This window comes from Spinacia oleracea, chromosome 4, assembly GCF_020520425.1.
Source record: "Spinacia oleracea cultivar Varoflay chromosome 4, BTI_SOV_V1, whole genome shotgun sequence".
Classification (NCBI taxonomy): domain Eukaryota; kingdom Viridiplantae; phylum Streptophyta; class Magnoliopsida; order Caryophyllales; family Amaranthaceae; genus Spinacia; species Spinacia oleracea.
The window spans coordinates 168607587-168628174 of NC_079490.1; the positions used below are offsets into that span (position 1 = coordinate 168607587).

The following is a 20588-nucleotide window of genomic DNA, read 5'->3' on the forward strand; positions in this document are numbered from 1 at the left end:
CAACAGTCAACACCAATAAATTGCTAGGGTGGGGTTCACTAACATGTTCACAGTAGATAAACTAAATTTAAATAAAAAAAAGAAATTGACTACAAGTACACAGTACTGGTCTACTAGAGTAGTTACTGCTTAAATGCTTACAGTGTGGTTGATTGTACTGTATTATTTCCTCGCACTTACTGAAACAAACAGCCTGTCCTGTTGTTCATCACCCCAAAGATTCCGCGCCGATAAACTCGTCAATAAATCACCTCGCGAAAAAATTAAAATAAATAAATTAAAAATATTAGAAATATGTGGGCCCCAGGAAATAAAAACAATACTCTTACGTCCTATAAGCAGAAGCACTTATCATATCATGTAATAAGCAAAAGTACTTATCAAAGACTAACAAAACATACAACGCACTTATCTTATCAAACTTTCTGTCTCCTCTTATCTTTCATTTGCACTCGCAGTATAAAAATGCGCAAATAAAATTTTCTGCAAACACACAAACATTTTCTCATCTACTCCTAATTATTTTATCTTCTCTCTCTAAAAGTCTAAACCCCCATTTTTAGAGAGAGAAAAACTCACACCAATTTCCATCTTCTTCTTCATCTTTTCCCCTGTTGTTTTTTTTAATTTTTTGTATGGATCTCTTCTGCTGCTGGTAAGATTTAAGCTTTGTGTTCTTCAATTATTTATTTTTTTTTAAAAAAAATAAATAAAAACTTGTACTTTTTTAAAAGTTAAATTAAAAAAAAATCATATATAAAAAAACCCCACTTCGTAGCTTTGCATCTTTGATTTTTGACAGGGTTTAAGCTTTAAAAGCTTTAATTTTGTTGATCTTTAAGAACCCTAGTTTTAATTTTCTCTCTCCTCTTTTTTTCTGGCTTGTCGGCGATTTTTCAAAAATGTCGTTTTGGTAAAGTAAAAAAAAACCCAAATCTAATCTAGTAACTGTTCCTCTTGGTTATTTTATTTTTTTAATTTTTAATTTTCCCCCTTCATAATTTAGTTGATTTTTTTTTTAAACTAAAATTTGGGATTACTTTATTGGTTCACTAGTTGTTCATGTATGGTAGATATCTTCTAGTATTTTTATTTTAATTAATTATTAATTCACCCATTTTTTTCTTCTGATTTGGGGTTTTACAGATCTGGAGAAATTTGAGGTGATAAGAGAGTTTCTGGGTGGAAAAAAAGGGGAGCAATTTGTGAAGATGTCATCTCTAAGTAGAGAGCTTGTGTTCTTAATTTTACAGTTTTTAGATGAAGAGAAGTTCAAAGAAACTGTTCACAAGTAGGTTTTCTCTACATTTTTCTGTTAGTTCCTGCAATAATTTTGCTAAGATTTTGGCTGCTGTATTGTTAATTATGATAATTAAATTGAAATGGGTTATGTACTTTGTTGAATAGGCTTGAACAGGAATCTGGGTTTTTCTTTAATATGAAGTATTTTGAGGATGAGGTGCATAATGGGAATTGGGATGAGGTTGAGAGGTATCTGTCCGGTTTTACGAAAGTCGATGATAACCGATACTCCATGAAAATATTCTTTGAAATTCGAAAGCAAAAGTACCTAGAGGCATTGGACAAGTGAGTTTTTATGTGTTATTTATGGAATTTTGTTTTATGCAATTGTAAAATTGTTGGTTTTAAACAAAAATGTTGTTGATTTGGAACTTTTTGAAGGCATGATCGGTCGAAGGCAGTGGATATACTTGTGAAGGATCTGAAGGTTTTCGCTTCGTTTAATGAAGAGTTGTTTAAGGAAATTACCCAGCTGTTGACGCTGGATAATTTCAGGTAATTGTGTATTGGGAATGGTTGTGTCTATTGTATATTGTAGGAACTATGCATTGAAGTGGCTGTGTATTGTTTACAGGGAGAATGAGCAGTTGTCTAAGTATGGAGATACAAAATCTGCTAGGGCAATCATGTTGGTTGAGCTAAAGAAGCTAATTGAAGCCAATCCCTTGTTTCGGGACAAATTGCAATTTCCAAACCTTAAGAATTCTAGGTTGCGGACGCTGATCAACCAAAGGTACAATATCGAAATGTACATAATTATGTGATGAATTGTTCACGTGGAATACTTATGGTGAATTTAAGGTTCTGCTGGTTGTTTTGTCATAAAGTACAATTGTTCAAATTGGTCGTGTAGCATGCATAACATGAGCTATCTAGTTTTTGAATAATATCTTCTTGAGATGGCAATGTGGCACTTAATCACAACTTACCAATGTAATTGGAGTGGAGGAACCAGTGTTACCTAATCCTCCAATCAGCCCACGAACCGCGAACCGGAAAAGCGAATTACAACATCAAAATGGTATAATTTTGGTCTAATTTAGCAAATTAGGTAGCGAATTGCGAACCCGTACCCAATCTCATACTAGCGAACCAGGTAACAATGGGAGGAACTGCTAATTTAGGACATGACGTAAGGTTAGGCATTATGAAACTGAATCAACACATTTTTTGACTGCAAGAAGATATGTTTGGCTAAAACTTAGTTTGTGCTTTTGATTGGCTGGCTGTATATTGCTTCACTCCATCAGTTTTTCCTTTCTTGTATGCCTTGTACTATTTAGCATCAACCATAGTGCATGTGTTTAATTGACCGTCAATCGCAGCTTGAATTGGCAGCACCAACTGTGCAAAAACCCAAGGCCAAATCCAGATATTAAGACACTGTTTGTGGATCACTCTTGTGGACAACCAAACGGTGCTCGTGCTCCATCACCGGCAAATAACCCACTCTTAGGTTCATTGCCAAAAGCAGGAGGCTTTCCACCTTTGGGTGCACATGGGGTGAGTTAAGGGTTTTGGTTTGTCGTATTTGATTCCCTTGACCTAATACATGCTCTTGACAATATTTTTCTATACGCCTTCAGCCTTTTCAGCCAACACCAGCGCAAGTGCCTGCCCCCCTTGCTGGGTGGATGTCCAATCCTGCTACCGTGACTCATCCTGCTGTATCTGGTGGCCCTATTGGGCTTGGTGCTCCGTCAATGCCTGGTATTATTGTTGATCCCACTTATGTTTTACCGAACTGGATGGCAAATTGATACCTCTTTCTTTTCCCTTCTCTCTTATTCATGTATGGTTTTAATGTCTTTTCCTAGCTGCGTTAAAGCATCCAAGGACTCCTCCAACAAATTCATCCATGGATTATCCATCTGGAGACTCTGATCATGTTGCCAAGAGAACAAGACCAATGGGAATTGCTGATGAGGTCTTCTAAATATATTGCAATTATGCATTAACTGTTTCTTCTGACTTATAACATTTTAGGTAATGATTTTTTGTCCTAAAATCAAAATTGTTATCTTTTATGCAGGTTAATCTTCCTGTCAATGTAATGCCAGTGTCATTCCCAGGCCATGGTCATAGTCAGGCGTTCAGTGTACCTGATGATTTACCCAAGACTGTTGTTAGGACTTTGAATCAGGGGTCGAATCCTATGAGCATGGATTTTCATCCTGTTCAGATTACACTACTTCTGGGTCAGTCTCTGTCCCATGCTTTCACGTCATGGATATTTTGATGATTTGTGCTGTTTGACCAATGACCTTTATCTATTGTTAAATTTGTCTTTTAGTTGGTACAAATGTTGGAGATATAGCATTATGGGAAGTAGGCAACCGTGAAAGGTTGGTTTTGAGAAATTTCAAAGTTTGGGATCTTAGTACGTGTTCAATGCCTCTTCAGGTATTCTCTTTCTGATCTGCATTATATGCGTAATTGCTATTTTCCCCCCTTCAAATTTTAATGGTTGACACCCTGACTTTTTTTTGTTTCCAAGTGGCTTGTAATTCATATGTAATCTTCTCTTTTTCTTTTGTTCTATAGTCAGCTCTAGTCAAAGATCCTGCTGTATCTGTTAACCGTGTAATTTGGAGCCCTGATGGATCCTTGTTTGGTGAGCTTTAGAGAATTTATAGTCTCTATCATGAATTTTATGGTGCTAGATTAATTAGTCTCTTTGCGACACATTTATCTGTAACGTCATTCATTTGTGTGACCAGGGGTTGCATACTCAAGGCACATTGTACAAATCTATTCACATCATGGCGGTGAAGATGTACGACAACATTTGGAGGTACATAAGAGTAGCCAAAAATTCCTTGTGAAAGATAATAGCTATGCGTTTTTTCGTCATTGTTCAGATCTTAATGTGCTATTTGCTGAACATTTTTTTATATGCAGATTGATGCCCATGTGGGAGGAGTGAATGATATTGCCTTTTCTACTCCTAACAAACAACTTTGTGTCATTACGTGTGGGGATGACAAGACCATTAAAGTTCGTTTTTCATGTTACATTTACTTGTCGGCCATTTTAAGTGACAGCTTTGGATATAGCATCCATATTTAATTATTTATCCTCCTTTTATATGTAGGTGTGGGATGCTGCTACTGGTACAAAGCAGTATACCTTTGAAGGCCACGAGGCTCCTGTATACTCAGTGTGCCCACATTACAAAGAAAACATACAGGTTGCTACCATAATAATCTTTGTTGTTAAATATTTCAACTCTTTTGCTTGTAAATATCTGATGTTAAGGTGTCGTGCTTTTGCATTTTTGTGGACCAGTTTATATTTTCAACTGCTGTTGATGGGAAGATAAAAGCTTGGTTATATGACAATCTGGGCTCTCGAGTGGATTATGATGCTCCAGGCCGATGGTGCACAACCATGGCTTATAGTCAAGATGGGACCAGGTAGATCTAGTGGAATTTTGTAGGTTTTGGTCCCGTGTTTGATTTGTATATGCTTTAATTGCTAATGCTTCCCTTTTCTCGTTTTCTTTCTATTTTTTTGTTGGTATTGCAGATTGTTTTCATGTGGCACCAGTAAAGATGGTGAGTCACATATTGTTGAATGGAATGAAAGCGAAGGTGCCGTGAAGCGAACATATCAAGGGTTTAGGAAAAGATCACTAGGTGTAGTTCAGTTTGATACGACTAAGAACCGATATTTGGCTGCCGGTGATGATTTCTCCATTAAGTTCTGGGATATGGACAATGTGCAGCTATTAACTTCCATTGATGCTGACGGTGGACTCCCAGTAAGTTTTTTTTAAAAGTTCTGAAGTTGAAAAGATTCAATTCATTATATGTCCGTTGCTAACTTACCATCAATTTTTTTTGAAGGCAAGTCCACGTATCCGTTTCAACAAAGATGGCACACTTTTAGCCATCTCTGCTAGTGAAAATGGAATAAAAATCATGGCTAATGCTGATGGCCTCCGGCTATTACGGACATATGAAAATCTTTCTTACGATTCCTCCAGAGCATCTGAATCTTTGACAAAGGTAACAGTTAGAGATTTATTTTCTGTTGTGTGTTACCACTATTTGAGAACCTCACAGCTAACATTTGACGTCTCTTGCAGCCTTCAATAAATCCCATTTCTGCTGCCGCCGCTGCAGCAGCTGCAGCTGCAGCTGCAACTAGTTCTGGGCTTCCTGACCGAAGCGGTCCCATGATTTCCATGGGTGGAATGGTACGTTTGTAATGTTTGCTAGTTCAGTGTTTAGATTTTCTTGTTCTTTACAAACCTGGCATTGCCTTTTCCAGAATGGAGATGCTAGAAGTATGGGAGATGCTAGAAGTATGGGAGATGCTAGAAGTATGGGAGATGTAAAATCACGAATTCTTGAAGAAACTAATGACAAATCAAAGATTTGGAAGCTTTGTGAAATCAGTGAACCATCTCAGTGCCGGTCATTGCGACTGCCCGAACATATGAGAGCGGCCAAGGTATACTCCAGCTATTAACATTTAAAAGATAATAAGTACGACAAGATCCGTGTGTTATGTTCCTCATCTGCACGGACATCTTCTTGATATTTGATACCATATAGCAGTTCTCCCGGCTGCCCGCTTGTTAATTCTCGTTCTTTCATTAGCTTGCTGATGCCTTATTTCTGTTATTTTAACCTGTTGTTGCTAGAAGGTGATAGAAGAAGGCATTCTGCTTCGCGAGAGTAATCACTATCTTCTTTAGCTGTATTGAATTAGGCAACCTCTTTACCATTATCAGGGGGGACTGGGGGAGGGAGGATAAGAACTTAAGAACTTATATTTTGAGTAATTGAAGCCTTGAAGGAAATGTTCTGGAGAATTAGGAGCTTTGACTAGGGACCATATCTTAAAGTTTGAAGGCTGGGTTTTCTCTTTCTTTCAATGTTTCATATCTTTGGGATCTTTGCCTTTTTCTTTGGTGTCAAAGGATCAGCTTCTATGTCTAAAACAGTAATAATTGGGTGCGAATGTTATGTACCAATGCATCATGACTGCTCAGCTTGTAGATATTTCATATTTGGATGCACTCTGGAGGATGGATAATTAAAAAAGTTATTGCTGCTTTTGTTCCTCACTTCTTACAGTACAGATGTTGGTAAAATATGTTAGTGGCCTTGTAAAACAGGCTCAAAATTGAGCTACATTCGCTGAGTTGTTTTTTGCACGGTGATGCAGATATCGAGACTGATCTATACAAACTCAGGTAATGCTATCTTGGCATTGGCATCAAATGCAATTCACTTGCTGTGGAAATGGCAGAGAAATGAACGTAACTCGAGTGGGAAGGTATGCTTGAAAATTAAAATATACGAGTACACTGTATCCACGTAACATGCCCGAAAGTTCGTGCATCTGAACCTTAACATGTCTGTGTAGGCATCCGCTAATGTTCCACCTCAGCTCTGGCAACCTTCTAGTGGCATTTTGATGACAAATGATGTCTCTGATGCAAGTTCTGAAGAGGCCGTACCTTGCTTCGCTTTGTCCAAGAATGATTCTTATGTAATGTCAGCATCAGGAGGGAAGATTTCCCTTTTCAATATGATGACATTTAAGGTAGACGATGGCTTATAATCTCCCTTCTTGCCTGCTAATGGTTTTTTGTGCTTAATCAATATATTAATATTTATCCTCAATTTTCATTTGAGTGCAGACAATGACGGTCTTTATGCCTCCACCACCCGCAGCAACATTTCTTGCTTTCCATCCCCAAGATAACAATATAATTGCTATTGGCATGGATGATTCAAGTATCCAGATATATAATGTTCGAGTAGATGAGGTATCTTACAATTTTATGGTAAAATTTGAAGATCAACTTGGTTCATAATTGACTGGTTGATGAGCTTTTTATTTGATACAGGTTAAAAGCAAGTTAAAAGGTCACTCAAAAAGAATAACTGGTTTGGCCTTCTCACATTCGTTAAATGTCTTGGTCTCCTCGGGTGCCGATGCTCAGGTACATATAACTGCGTGGCTTATTGGGACTGTGCTATGAACATGTACCTTTCCCTTTGCTTATTTTGCTAATCTTTTCGTTTTTTTGCGACCTGTAGATATGTGTATGGAGCTCAGATAATTGGGAAAAACAAAGGTCTAAATTTCTGCAGCTTCCTGCGGGAAGAGCACCGACAGCACAATCAGATACACGTGTCCAATTTCATCAAGACCAAATACATTTCCTAGTTGTGCATGAGACTCAGCTTGCAATATTTGAAACAAAACAATTAGATTGTGTTAAGCAGGTGCGTCAAGCTTTTAACTTTGATGCTTAAGGCTAATGTTCCTTTAATTAGCTTAATTTTATTTTTTCTTTTTCAGTGGGTTCCACGCGAATCTTCTGCACCAATCTCCCATGCTACATTTTCCTGTGATAGTCAACTTGTATATGCGAGCTTCTTGGATGCGACTGTTTGTGTGTTCAGTGCTGCGAATCTCAGACTAAGATGTCGTATTAATCCTAATGCATATCTCCCACCCAATGTCAGGTACGTTTTTAACATTATTGATGGTACTGGAATAGCTTTTCTTACAATTTGTATGTATAGTATTCAAGATTTTATATTGTTGTAGTTTAATTTGGTGCTGATGAGGAAAGACTAGCTAAACTCCTGCTAGGTAGGAGTGTGAACAATGATAGAGTTATGGGGTTCTTGTCTATGTTGGAAATCCTTTAACATGCCTTTCGCGGTTTGACCTTTTGCATTACTTATATACATACTTCGACTATAATTTCCCGGCTGGTGCATATTTTAGTCAATTGGAAACAACCTCTTTGCAGTTGAGGGGTAAGGTTGTGTACTCCGACCCCCCCTTACTCCGCTTCTTGCGGGAGCCTCTTCGAGGCAATGGGTTAATGATAATGATGATAAATAGAATAATGTTGCCGGGTTAATCTCAATTTATATTTCCAATTTTTTTTTAATTATTATTATTTTTTCGTTAATGGATAATTAAAGACAATGTGGTCAAAATTGTTTATCGTCGAACTTGTCCAAAAGAAACGGGCAAGGTATTGTGGGACGAAGAGAATAAGATTTAGTAATTGAGTCTTCTAAGATACGAAGTATCATTTTTTCCCCTATTTTTTTTTTTTTAGGAATTTGCTGATATCCATCTATCTGATTTTCTATATGATTTATTTATTTATTTATTTATTTTGCAGTAGTTCTAATGTCCATCCGCTCGTCATCGCTGCACATCCTCAAGAAGCAAACCAATTTGCAGTAGGACTTTCCGATGGCGGTGTTCACGTATTCGAACCACTCGAATCGGAAGGAAAATGGGGCGTACCCCCACCTATGGAAAATGGATCGGCTGGCAGTGTGCCAACTACACCTTCAGTAGGACCTTCAGGCTCGGATCAACAACAAAGATGATGACGCAACCAAGCTGTTTTAGAGCATGAGTTAGTCTAAACTCATGCTCTATTTTGTTGGGACTATTTTCTATCTAGGTATGATTATGACCAACCTTTATCTGTTTCCTTTTTGTTGTAGTATCCAAACTCAAAAGATGATGATCGTGATCGTGATCGTGATCGTTTTTATCATTTCATGTGTTTGCAGGTGTAGGTTTCTGGGAATGTATTTACTCATGTTCTGTTGTGCAGTTTAAGGTATATGATGTATGTTTAGAGATTTAACATGTTTTGGGGGTCAAGAGCAACGTAAGGTATATACAGTAGGAGTACGTGTTCTCTTTTGTGTTAAAAATGAAATTATCTTTTGAAGATTCCGATTTATTCGTTTTTAGCTTGTACCATACTGTGCTTTGTGTGTTAGGCCGTTTGGGGGGAATTGTAAGTTTTCTCCTTGTTTTACCGAGTTAAAAGAGGCAAAATTCTCCCATTCTTTTGAGATTAGAGGGAAAATTAACATGCATCAAGTTAATAGGTTTTTAGTGTTGGTGTTAACTTTTGTTAATTCTATTACATTTTGCTACGCGTTTGCGTTTGCGTTTACAAACGATTGCCACCAAGCTGAATTCCTGAATGACATAAGCAATAAGCAATAAGCAATAAGCAATTAAATCGCGTTGTTGCCTTATACGGAGTACAAACCTACTTCATCGGTCGTGAATAAAATCATTAGTACTTTGTATTGGGTATTATTATTTCAGGTGAATAGAACACGAACATAAACATACATTAAGCACATGTAATATCGGAATGTGATTGTTACCAAGTTTTTACATCCTTGTTTTAGTCCTTTGTTGCCATAGCAATTAGCAAATGTTGAAGAAAACGTAGCGAATGATGGTGATTTTTATTCGACAATTCCAAATATGGCAATAAGAAATAAGGTTCCAACCTCAAAAGAAGATAGAGTTTATGGCCCAAGTTTGAGGTTTGGGGCCATTGTATTTGAGATATCCACATTTAGCCAAACACTTTGGGAATGATTGTTCGTAAGCATTTCCGAGTTTGAATATCCAAGACTTTCCCGGAGAATTCTATAACTTTCCGGTGCACCACCGAACATGCTGCTGCTGTGCTGCACCAACCCATATTTTCGGAATCGGGTCTAGAATCGGGCCATTATCTTCATTGGACCAAAATATAGGTACACCTTCAAGTTTCAGTCCGAACAAAGTCTTTTTGGCCCATTAAATGACCTATTGTTGTGTTACTACTGGAACATAGGTGTTCACTGAAAATTTATGTCCTATCTAAAATCTAGTCATAAAATTTAGTCAAAGGACTTGTATGCATAAGGTGAAAATAGATAACTTTTACATATATAAGGGTAACTTTTAAGTATTTTACATTAACTTTAACTTCGGTGTACAATATTTATCATACACCATATGTAAATAAGAATTTGTGTTAGTCATTAATGATAGAATATAATGGGGATATAGTCCATAAATTCTGTACAGTTTTGGTGTGATATTTAAGCCCTTTCTGAACAATGAGAGGAGGGAGAGAATCCAGGAAACAAAAAATAGAGTACATAAATGATTAAAATAGGAAGCAGAAAGTAACTAGAGTTGGTATTTTTAATCCTTGTTTCTTTAAATGTTTTACAAGCAAGATATTACTCAGCAAAGGAAAAATTGATATTATCGGTCCCAACTATGGCCGATTTACTTTAAAAGGTCCCAACTTTTGATTATGTCAGGGTGGTCCCAACTATAGAGAGTGTTTTCCAAAAATGGTCCCTTAGTTAAAATTAAGTGCTAAATAACTTAATTAACACTCATATCTCTCGTGCAATAATCATATTTTTTAATTAAATGAAGTAAATGGAACAGTATGATATGCTTAAATCAACTTAATTAATAGTTTAATAAACCAAAGGACCATTCTTGGAAAACACACCTTAAAGTTGAGACCACTCTAGGATAATCAAAAGTTGGGACCTTTAAAAGTTAAACGGCCATAGTTGGAACTGTCAATATCAATTTTTCCCTCAGCAAATGTGTATTTTATTTAGCTGATTTTCACTTATTTTTTCAAAATATTTCTCTACTCACTATTGTGACTTGTAAATTGTAACTAAGTGGTCTTATGCTTATTTAATCAAGTTGATCTTGGTATAGTGGTGAATGGTGATTTTACTTTGTCTCCGTTGGGGTTCGAATCCAAACCTTTGAGAATAAAAATAAATATTTGATCAACCCTTCATCCTTAATTGAAGCAGGACGAGATGGTTAGTTATTATTGTCGATGATAGACATCTTGTCCATAAAAAATAAAAAAAAAACAACCAAATAAAAAAGGTGACATAAATGTGAAGGACAATAATTTGCACTAATTTTTTTCCGAGGACATTAACCCGGAATGAATCCTATCCGTCTATTAAGGAAAAAGCTACATGTACACTTAGTGTACAAGATAATCTTGTACACCATCATTAATTTGTTGCACTTCATCAAACCCATTAAAAAATAAGAATGAAAGACAATAAATATATCATTTCAACCAATAGAAAAGCATGGTGTACAAGATGTACATTAGGTGTACATACAAACTTTTAGGTAAGGCGGTCTTACAGAAAAGACCGCCTTGATGGCACTACTAATGACACGTAATTGCTGACAAAATACTGACGTCAGCAGTATATATACCCATTTTCCTTCTCCTTTACAAAATTACAAACCCTAATTCATTTTTTCCCCTCCCCTCAACTCGGCCTCCTTTCTCTCTCTTAAACACTCTTCTCCTTTCTCTCCTCTCCAGACCTAATTCTGGAAGAAAATAACGACGGTTGTCGGAGGCAAGAGAGAGAGAATCTCCGTCGCGATCAACGCCAACGAATTGAACAATTTTAGCGTCGTCGTTGCCGAGTTTATGGTTGCGCGAGGAGTTCGTGGTTGCGTTAATGGTTGTCTGGTGGTTAAGGTAATTCTTCCGCCTATTTTCTTCATCTCTCCTCCATTCTTCCTCATGTATTTAGATTTTTGATTTTCGAAATCCTGACTTGGATTTCTCATCGACGTTCGATTGATTTTTTCAATCGATTTAGGTTTTTTATTTTTTAGGCCTTGTGCCGCTCTATTTGAGAAACAAATCGAATTGAATGCGCTTATTCCGTCGGTGAAGGCCAGATCTAGTTGATTTAGGTTTGAATAAAACCGTTTTGCTTTGCTTTGATTTCAATTTTGTTTGATCTTTCAAATGTTAATCGAATATGTTTTGTGGTTTGATTTGGGTTTTGATTTTGTGTTTTGATTTAATTTGATTGTTTGGTTACGTATGCGTAGGCGAGGCTTCTTCGTTGGAGATGAGTGGAGGTCAAGGACGAGGAGGCGGAGTATTCGATGGCGGTGATATTGGAGGCCTTCGCTACCGCTGGTGAAGATTTGAGGAATAATTAGGTCTCTTGCGATAGAATCATTGCAGACTGCAGATTTTAGTTTTAGTTAAGAATTGTAATATTTTAGTTACACATTTTTTGTATTTAGTTAAAAATAATTATGTTTTAGTTTTAGTTATAACTCTGAAATAATGGTCTTCTTAGTGGAATTGCTGGACTGATTTTCTATGTTTTAGTTATGAATATTTAAGTTTTAGTCACGATTTTTTTGGTTTTAGGTAAGGTTTTTTGAGTTTTAGTTACGTATTTTTGACTTTCCATTAAGGGCTCTAGTTATGATTTTTCGAGTTTTAGTTTTGATTTTACCAGTTTAAGTTACGATTTTTTTTGTTTTAGTTAAGATTTTTTGAGTTTTAGTTAGGTATTTTTGAGTTTCAGATAACGAATTTCAAAGTTTTAGTTAAGATACAAAATATTAAGCATTGAAAATAATTAGTTATGCAATTGAATCAATTAGTTAAAAATGAAACTAATAAGTTAAGCTCCAGAACCAATTAGTTAAGCGATGTAATAAATAAGTTAAGTAATGTAACATATTAGTTAAACAATGCAACCAATTAATGAAGCACTGAAACCAATTAGTGAAACACTGGAAGCAATTAGTTATGCACTGGATTTAATTAAGTTAACCACTGGAACTAATTAGTTAAGTTTGAGATTCAATTAGTTAAGCAACGAAACTAATTAGTTATGTAACGAAATCAGTTAGTTAAGCTTTTATGAGTTTTAGTTAATAATAAGTTTGTTTAAAATTAATAACTATTCGACTCATAAGTTTAACTATTTATTTTTATACCTTAACTATTTTGTTATTGAATTAGTTATGATTTTATTACTTTTAGTTATGTTTTACACTAGTTTAGTTAGTATCTAAAAAACATTCGAATCGATTTTTTTTTTTTAGCACGAAATCCAATTAGTTAAGCCTTGAAATCCAATTAGTTAAGCCTGGAAAAAAAATAAAAAATAAAATTGGAAAAAAAAAATTCAAAACTTTTTTCAAAAAAAAAAATAATAAAAAAAATAACATACTAATGTCAGCATGATATCAGCACATGCGCCAACATGACTACCAACGAAACTGCTAACAAGACTGCCAACGAGGCGGTCGGCGGTCTCACACAAAAGTTACTCGTACATGGAGTAAGATCCGTCCGGTAACTCTAGTTATTGAAGGTACAAAAATGTCCACCTCCATTGACTAGATAGTTATCAACCCTGAAAAACCATAAAAATCCTTTCATTCGTGTCTCCTGCACAAAAGGCTAATTTTATCCCCAATTTTAACAGTCACCAAGCTTTTCTATCAACAATGGCGTCGTACCTCTCAATCGACATAGCTAAAGCTTCAACCTTCATAACCCTAGCTACCAGACGTACTTTCCACCCTCTTCGCAAACCTCAATTTTCTCTTCACCCTTTTCACCATAATAAACCTTACCACTCTACCACCGCAAATTCTATCTCCTTCCATCTTCGCCAACAATCTCCATCTCTTTCTCTCTCCTCCAAATTGCCGAGATTTTGTCGGAAGCTCCGCAGTTTTTCCGTCGCAGCTTCGTCGACGGCGCCGGCTGCTGAGGAGAGCACTGATGATATTGTTACCAAAATTCCTCCGGATGACCGAATTCCTGCTACTATTATTACCGGCTTTTTGGGCTCCGGAAAGGTAATTGAATTGGTTATTTTGCTATTTGAATTAGTTCGTTTGCTTATTTTGCTAATTGAATTGGTTAAATTTCATATTCATGTGTAGTAGTACTCGTTAGTTTCAATTTGCTAACTGAATTGGTTATTCTTTGTACTAGTTAGTTTCAATTTGCTTTACTTTTCTAATCGAATTGCTTAATACTTTGTACTGGTTAGTTTCAATTTGCTTGCTTTGCTAATTGAATTGTTTAAGTTTAATTTCATATACTCTGTACTAGTAAGTTTCAATTTCTTATTCGCTTATTGAATTGGTTAAGGTTAAATTCATATATACCATACTAGTTAGTTTCAAGTTGCTTAATTTGCTAATTGAATTGGTTAGGTTGCTTGCATAAAAAAAAAAAGAATTGGTTAAGTTTAATTCATATACTCCTTACTAGATAGTTTCAATTTGCTAATTTATTGAAGTATTGCCTACTCTGGGAAAAGTTAAGCTCTCAACTAATTACTTTTTTTCAAAATGGAATTCCTCAACTAATTACTTATGTGACAGCATTGGTGTAAGCTGTGGTTTTGAATTTTGCAAGTTATAGTTTAAAATGGTAAATACTAAATAGTATCCCAATAAAATTAAAAGGCACCCCATATGTTAAATGGAAGTCTCCCCTTCGCCCTTTAAATTTAAAGGCACCCCATGTCAGTAAAATGCTTAATTATGCTTATCATACACCAGTCTTATGGTTAGAGTGTTAGACTACTGTTTTTGTGAATGGAATTAGATTTGGAGTTACTTTTTATGTTGGTCTTTTGATTGTCTCAACATATATTGTACTCGTATGAATTTACTGTAGAATTTATGCCTTAGTGATCAGTCTTTTATACTTCCATCAAGTTGTTGGTTCCTTAATTTTGTTTTTGTTCATATAAGTGGAATGTAACTTTTATCCATGATTTGTATTCTCATGCTCAATGTTTGGTGGCCTTCAGCAACAATCCCTGGCCTTTTATATTCTATAAAATGTAGAGTACAATTTGGGCTTTGAAAATGCCGTTTCTTGAAGTTTTCTCAAGATTTTGATCAACACATATAGTTCAAGGTTTACAAACTTTGGCTTATGAGTTTGCATATAGGAAAGGAATAGTGGATGGTGTACCATTGAACACTTAAACTTTGGTTCAAGCTTTAGTTTTGACCAAATGTACATGTATCATGCTATACGTTTTACCTTCTTAAAAGGTACACGAAGCATTGAGCTAGATAATGATTTTGATTGGCTCTTATCTCATGGATTCTCTATGTGCCTATGTGAATTGATCTACATATTCTTTTTGACAGACTACACTGTTGAACCATATATTGAATGCTGATCATGGGAAGCGTATTGCAGTAATTGAAAACGAGGTATGGTTTTCAACTTTTCACTATAAATTGTTGTACTATAATGTTTAATATTTGAACCTGCAAGATCTTTCGTGGAAGTAGTATTTTTCTAATTTTCTGTAAGTATTGTCTAATGTATGCCAACATCAATTTTTTTTTAAAAGGAAGCTTCAATTTTATATATCAAGAATATTTCTTGTAATTGAGACTGTTTTGATCTCTTTCCCTCTTTTGATTCTTATGAATGGCAGTATGGTGAAGTAGACATTGATGGTTCTTTGGTTGCTTCTAAAGCTATTGGAGCTGAAGACATTATTATGCTCAATAATGGATGTTTATGTTGCACTGTGCGGGGCGATCTAGTGAGGATGATCGGGGAGTTAGTCGCTAAAAAGAAAGGGAATTTTGATCATATAGTGATCGAGACCACAGGTATTTTAAATTTATATAAAAAATAATGTTCATAAGGAATTGGTGGGTGGAAGGATAAAGGGATATACCGAATGAATGAATATAGCTAATGTACCCATAGGCCGAGTGATTGTTTCGAATTTGCAATATGATGGGCTAGTTCAATATACTTTTCTTGTTTTATGATTGTGTTTTGATTTGCAGGCTTAGCAAATCCCGCTCCTATCATTCAAACATTTTATGCGGAAGATGTGATATTTAATGATGTGAAGTTAGATGGTGTTGTCACTTTAGTTGATGCTAAACATGCGGCATTACACTTGGACGAGGTTAAACCCGAAGGAGTTGTAAATGAGGCTATAGAGCAAATTGCTTACGCTGATCGTATAATAGTGAATAAGGTATAGTTGTCTTTTTAAAAAATAAATTAGTTCTCTGAGAATGTCTATAGAGCATTTGATAGAATGTCAGATTTGTCCGCGTAATTTTATTTCCGTATTTTGTTTGTTATATCGAATATTTGAAGTGTGCAATTGTCTTGTCCATCTCAATATTTCTTCTAATTATGAAATTTTGTACAGATCGATCTTGTCAACGAGCCAGCTGTTGATTCTTTAATACAACGAATAAGGGTTGGTCTCTTTTATAATTTATTAAGTTCTTCGTCTTTATTCTAATTTTCAAACTTTTAAAGGGAGTGTCATGATTCGTGCAGAAAATTAATCGTATGGCTAATTTAAAGCAAGCACGATTTGGAAATGTGGACCTAGATTATGTTCTTGGCATTGGAGGTTTTGACTTAGAAAGGTAAGGCTGCTAACCTGAATTTATATTTATTATGTGATGAAAAACTTTTCAATTTGCAACTATTCAAGGAAATCTCAAAAAAAATTGTTAAGAAAAAAAATAGCATGCTTTAGTTGACATTTTCAATTTTTATTAAAAGTTCATATTAATATTCTCGGTGCTCAATGATATACATTACTCCGTACTATATAATATCAACTATGAATTGTGGTGATTCTCTAGTCAAAAGTGTTTGTATGATATGAAAATGAAACATCTGGTCATCTATATTATGAGGATTGAGAACCCTGTTAGAGATTTTAGATGATTTTATAGACGTGCGGTTTCATATAATCAAGCAAGTTCTTGAAAAGTAAATGCGTTTGGGATAGGAAGACCTCACAAATAGATGGCTATGGCTTATGTGTACGCATTGTAAATTTATTATCACAATGACATATTCAAACTTTAAGGTAACATGATATTTGGTACCTTTGTTTCATTCTACTTTTGACAAACTTCTAGTAATCTAACCGTAGGATCACAAACTAAATGGTAAGTATTTGAAAAGGAAGTTCAACAATCGTGATACATTTCTTGGCTACATGAATGTGTTTTGGAAAGAGTGGGATTAATGGTAATTATAAACTTTTAAAATATATATAGTAGTCAACTTGTCATATACTTCAGTTAGTATTGGAGTTGGACATGATATTTATTTCTGTCAGCTTGGGATATTTTTGGTATTGAAGTTAATTTAGATCCAATTTCAAATTCTCAATAAAAAAATTCCAATATGCTAAAAAACATGCTGATCACACCCTCTGACGTCACCAAAATCCTTTTATCTGGCATTGACTTGGAACAACATGCATCATGCATTTAAAGATTCCTTCCTAGTTCCTATAATCGTTCTCTCGCTCAATTTTTAGGGTTAATTCTTCTTTTTTACGCACAATTCACATTAGTGATTTTAACCTAATAGATGGTGGATTACGACTTTACGAGGGTTGAATATTTACATCCATTTTTTTTGAGCTGGGGGGGGGGGGGGGGGAGGGGAAGCTAAGTAAACTGTTGGAAGTAGAACTTTGTACTTTATGAAAGGTGCCAAAACAGGTCATTCTACTTTATGCAAACAGCCCAAAGCAAGTTAGAATCAAACAACCTGCAAAAAGTAAGTTACTTGGTAAGGGGTGGCTATAAGCAGCCAGTGGTGGCAGTCGTGTGGTTTATAAAAGTGATTCATGGCAGGTGGCTGGTAGCATTGGTAGTAAGGGTAGTGGTGTTCTATGTTAGAGAGGATAGGAGATATCTATGTGAGGTACTTAAGTATTTTGGATATTTAGGTGGAATGAAATGTCCTTAAAAAAAGAACATTAGGCTAAGAAGTAGAAGGTTTATGTTCAACTATCATGCTTTAAAAGTTTCATTGAAGGGAAAAATCAAATGAGGGGAATAAACCCTAAGATCCAGAAGGTATAAGAATATTTCTGTTGGAAATTGGAATCACATGATTTTTCTAGGTTTTGGAAGCTGATTTTTGTTGGATAACTCACAGGATAGAGAGTGCAGTTACTGAAGAAACTTCGAAAGAAGATCATGGTACCCATGCTCATGATCACCACCATGACCATGATCATCACCATGACCACGATCATGGCCAGGAACACAAGCATGAACACGAGCATGGTAAATATTAACTTCTTCTTTGCCTTTATTTTGTTGTTTAGGCTTCTAATATCCCCAGACCCCAGTTCCAGGTAATATGAAATCAATGAGATTTTACAGTGCTTTAACTTAATGAAGCGCTTTTTTCAATAACTGCAGAACATCATCATGATCACCATGCACATGATCATACTCATGATCCTGGAGTTTCTTCTGTAAGCATTGTTTGTGAAGGGAGCCTAGACCTAGAAAAGGTTGGTTTTGTGGGTTTAGCAACTATCTCTCATTATGCTGATGTTCTTGTTGTAATGTTATACGTACTATCCTGGTTGCAATTTTATTTCACTCTTGAGTTTGTCTAAGATTGCTGTTATAAATTTCAGGCAAACATGTGGCTAGGTACTTTATTACTGGAAAGAAGTGAAGACATATACAGGATGAAAGGTCTTTTGTCTGTTGATGGTATGGATGAAAGATTTGTATTTCAGGTATGAAACCCTTCCACACTGTCTTTTGAAAGGCTACATGCCTACATCTGTCAATAACACTGCTCATGGCAAAGTAATCCCTGTTCTTTTGTCAAAAGGCTTACCTATACTAATTTATTATTAAAAAATTGAGAATGGATACAAAATTTTGCAACAATGATCACATATTAACTTGTTTGAATAGATTCTGTCCGCTACTATTACAGAGAAATTGGTTGTGAGATAAGATGTAGCAGTAGAAAGAAGCTCTTGCCAAGAAGGCCAAATTGGTTAAGCTTTTCAGAGAATCCTCCTTGACCTCTCTGAAACATCTGGATCCTGGGGCGTACCTACAAAATGCCTTTTTAGTGTTCACCCCTATCTGAACGTTGTTAAGCTCGGCCCATTCTTAATTTTTTTTCCCCAATTTACGTCTTAAAAGAATCACGTGTTTTTCCCTCGAGTCCTTATGCATCCGTATGGACCCTAGTATGTAACAGTTCTATATTGCTCCTGCAACACCCCAAGTGTAGCTTCCCACAATAATTGATTTGTTATCAATATGGTTCTTTTTTTCTTTATTGGTCCTCCCCTTTGTCGTTCACCGCTGCTTTTATCTTTATTCAGGCTCTTAGACGGTTAGACCATCCCATTTTTTTTTATATTTATTCTCTCAAGTTTCTAGCCTTTAGGATTTTCAGCAGGATTATTACTCTGTCAATATTGATATTGAGCACTATTTTTACCAATTAAAAGATCTGCATGAACTGGAGGTTTAGTTTCTATTTTCACCTTTCTGTTGTAGCATATGCTTGTTTTTCAAGTGTCAAAAGAACTGTGTAAATTTATGACATTTTGGCATTATTACCAGATCATTAAAAACTTTTTGCGAGTAATTCTACGGCGTGAGGCAGTTGCTTTAAAATAACACTAGAATCAAGTTTTGACAGAATCTTCTTTGATTTCTCTCCTTCCCAATCTGATATAGAGTCACTCCCTCTCTGGGGAGAAACGGGCTTGCACCGTTTTCCAGTATGGGAGTTGGCATTATAGTTCAATTGAGATTGTGCAATCTTGAAAACCATGCAAGTAAAAAATTCTGTTAAATCCAAGTAAGCAAACACAATTATTCATAAAAATTGTTGATCATGATTTAAATGGAGTAGCTGCAGCGTTTATACGAAATGTGAACAATGTAACGCCGTAATGGCTGATTTTGTTGATGTGGAATACATTACAAAGTTCTTATAAATTTGAATTTCCGTTTGCTCTAATCGTTGAGAGTTATTGCAAATGATTCGTTCAAGTTATGCATTTTATTAATGGCTATGATGTCAATTCCACCTTCAGTTATACGATGTTATCTTCTCATTTTGCTGTTTTCTATGAGAACCCTGTGATCAATTCCTTCCTTTGTGCAGGGAGTTCATGATATATTCCAAGGTTCACCAGACCGACCATGGGGACCCGATGAGTCGAGAATCAACAAAATTGTATTCATTGGAAAGAACTTGGATAGCCAGGAACTTGAAGAGGGATTTAAAGCTTGTTTATTATGATGTACTATAGTTTAGAAAATACATAAAACTATACAGAGGTTCATTAGATTGTCATTGGATTACTGGAACAATATATCTGTGACATTAAATCGTCATTGGATTACTGTAACATTATGATTGTGATCCCAGGAAAATAATTACTTTGATTAATGACATTTTTGATGTTTCAATAAGAGTACATGCCATTTTTCATAAGCTTATTTATCTTTACTATTTTGCTGATAAATTTTCTAGATTTTTTTTTGGCTGGGACTTGTCTTTGTAGGTTATGCTGGTAATCTACATTGATCTGAAACTTAAGTCCATATTTTAAAAAAGGAATAGACGATACTTTATTGGACTTATTTAATTCGAACTTAATCATGAGTGTAAATGAACCTGTTTGCAAACAACATATGAACAAGTTCGATACAAGTCTAGATACCCTAGTTTAAATACACTCAACTGCTTAGAGCCATGTTCAAGTTATGTAATGAAGTACAACTAAATTTAAACGTGATATGCTATACAAGCATTATATATTATACAAGTATTATAT

The 20588-nt window shown here is 35.4% G+C and overlaps 2 protein-coding genes across 4 annotated transcripts; both read left to right on the forward strand.

The window, feature by feature from the left end:
• Nucleotides 1–485: 485 nt before the first annotated feature.
• LOC110784243 (protein TOPLESS) lies at nt 486–9069 on the forward strand. 3 transcript variants are annotated; one of them, XM_021988668.2, is made up of 27 exons: nt 486–655; nt 1147–1291; nt 1408–1587; nt 1684–1797; nt 1877–2035; nt 2628–2805; nt 2889–3012; nt 3120–3229; nt 3335–3500; nt 3596–3705; nt 3847–3916; nt 4023–4096; nt 4204–4299; nt 4397–4492; nt 4591–4718; nt 4831–5065; nt 5151–5312; nt 5393–5503; nt 5578–5760; nt 6481–6591; nt 6682–6861; nt 6959–7087; nt 7169–7264; nt 7362–7550; nt 7627–7793; nt 8471–8761; nt 8874–9069. In XM_021988668.2, exons 2-26 carry the CDS (start codon nt 1212–1214, stop codon nt 8682–8684), a joined length of 3462 nt encoding a protein of 1153 aa, XP_021844360.2. In that variant the 5' UTR covers nt 486–655; nt 1147–1211; the 3' UTR covers nt 8685–8761; nt 8874–9069. The 3 variants fall into 3 exon arrangements, with proteins under 3 accessions (XP_021844360.2, XP_021844363.2, XP_021844362.2); XM_021988671.2 differs by having other exon boundaries at nt 8474–8761; XM_021988670.2 differs by lacking the exon at nt 486–655 and adding an exon at nt 820–913.
• A 4256-nt stretch (nt 9070–13325) lies between these two features.
• Nucleotides 13326–20223, forward strand: LOC110784242 (uncharacterized). The gene is made up of 10 exons (XM_021988667.2): nt 13326–13794; nt 15112–15177; nt 15408–15588; nt 15772–15968; nt 16149–16199; nt 16283–16374; nt 17915–18045; nt 18184–18278; nt 18408–18512; nt 19913–20223. The coding sequence occupies exons 1-10, from the start codon at nt 13438–13440 to the stop codon at nt 20048–20050; spliced, it is 1413 nt and encodes a 470-aa protein (XP_021844359.1). The 5' UTR covers nt 13326–13437; the 3' UTR covers nt 20051–20223.
• The last annotated feature ends 365 nt before the right edge of the window (nt 20224–20588 follow it).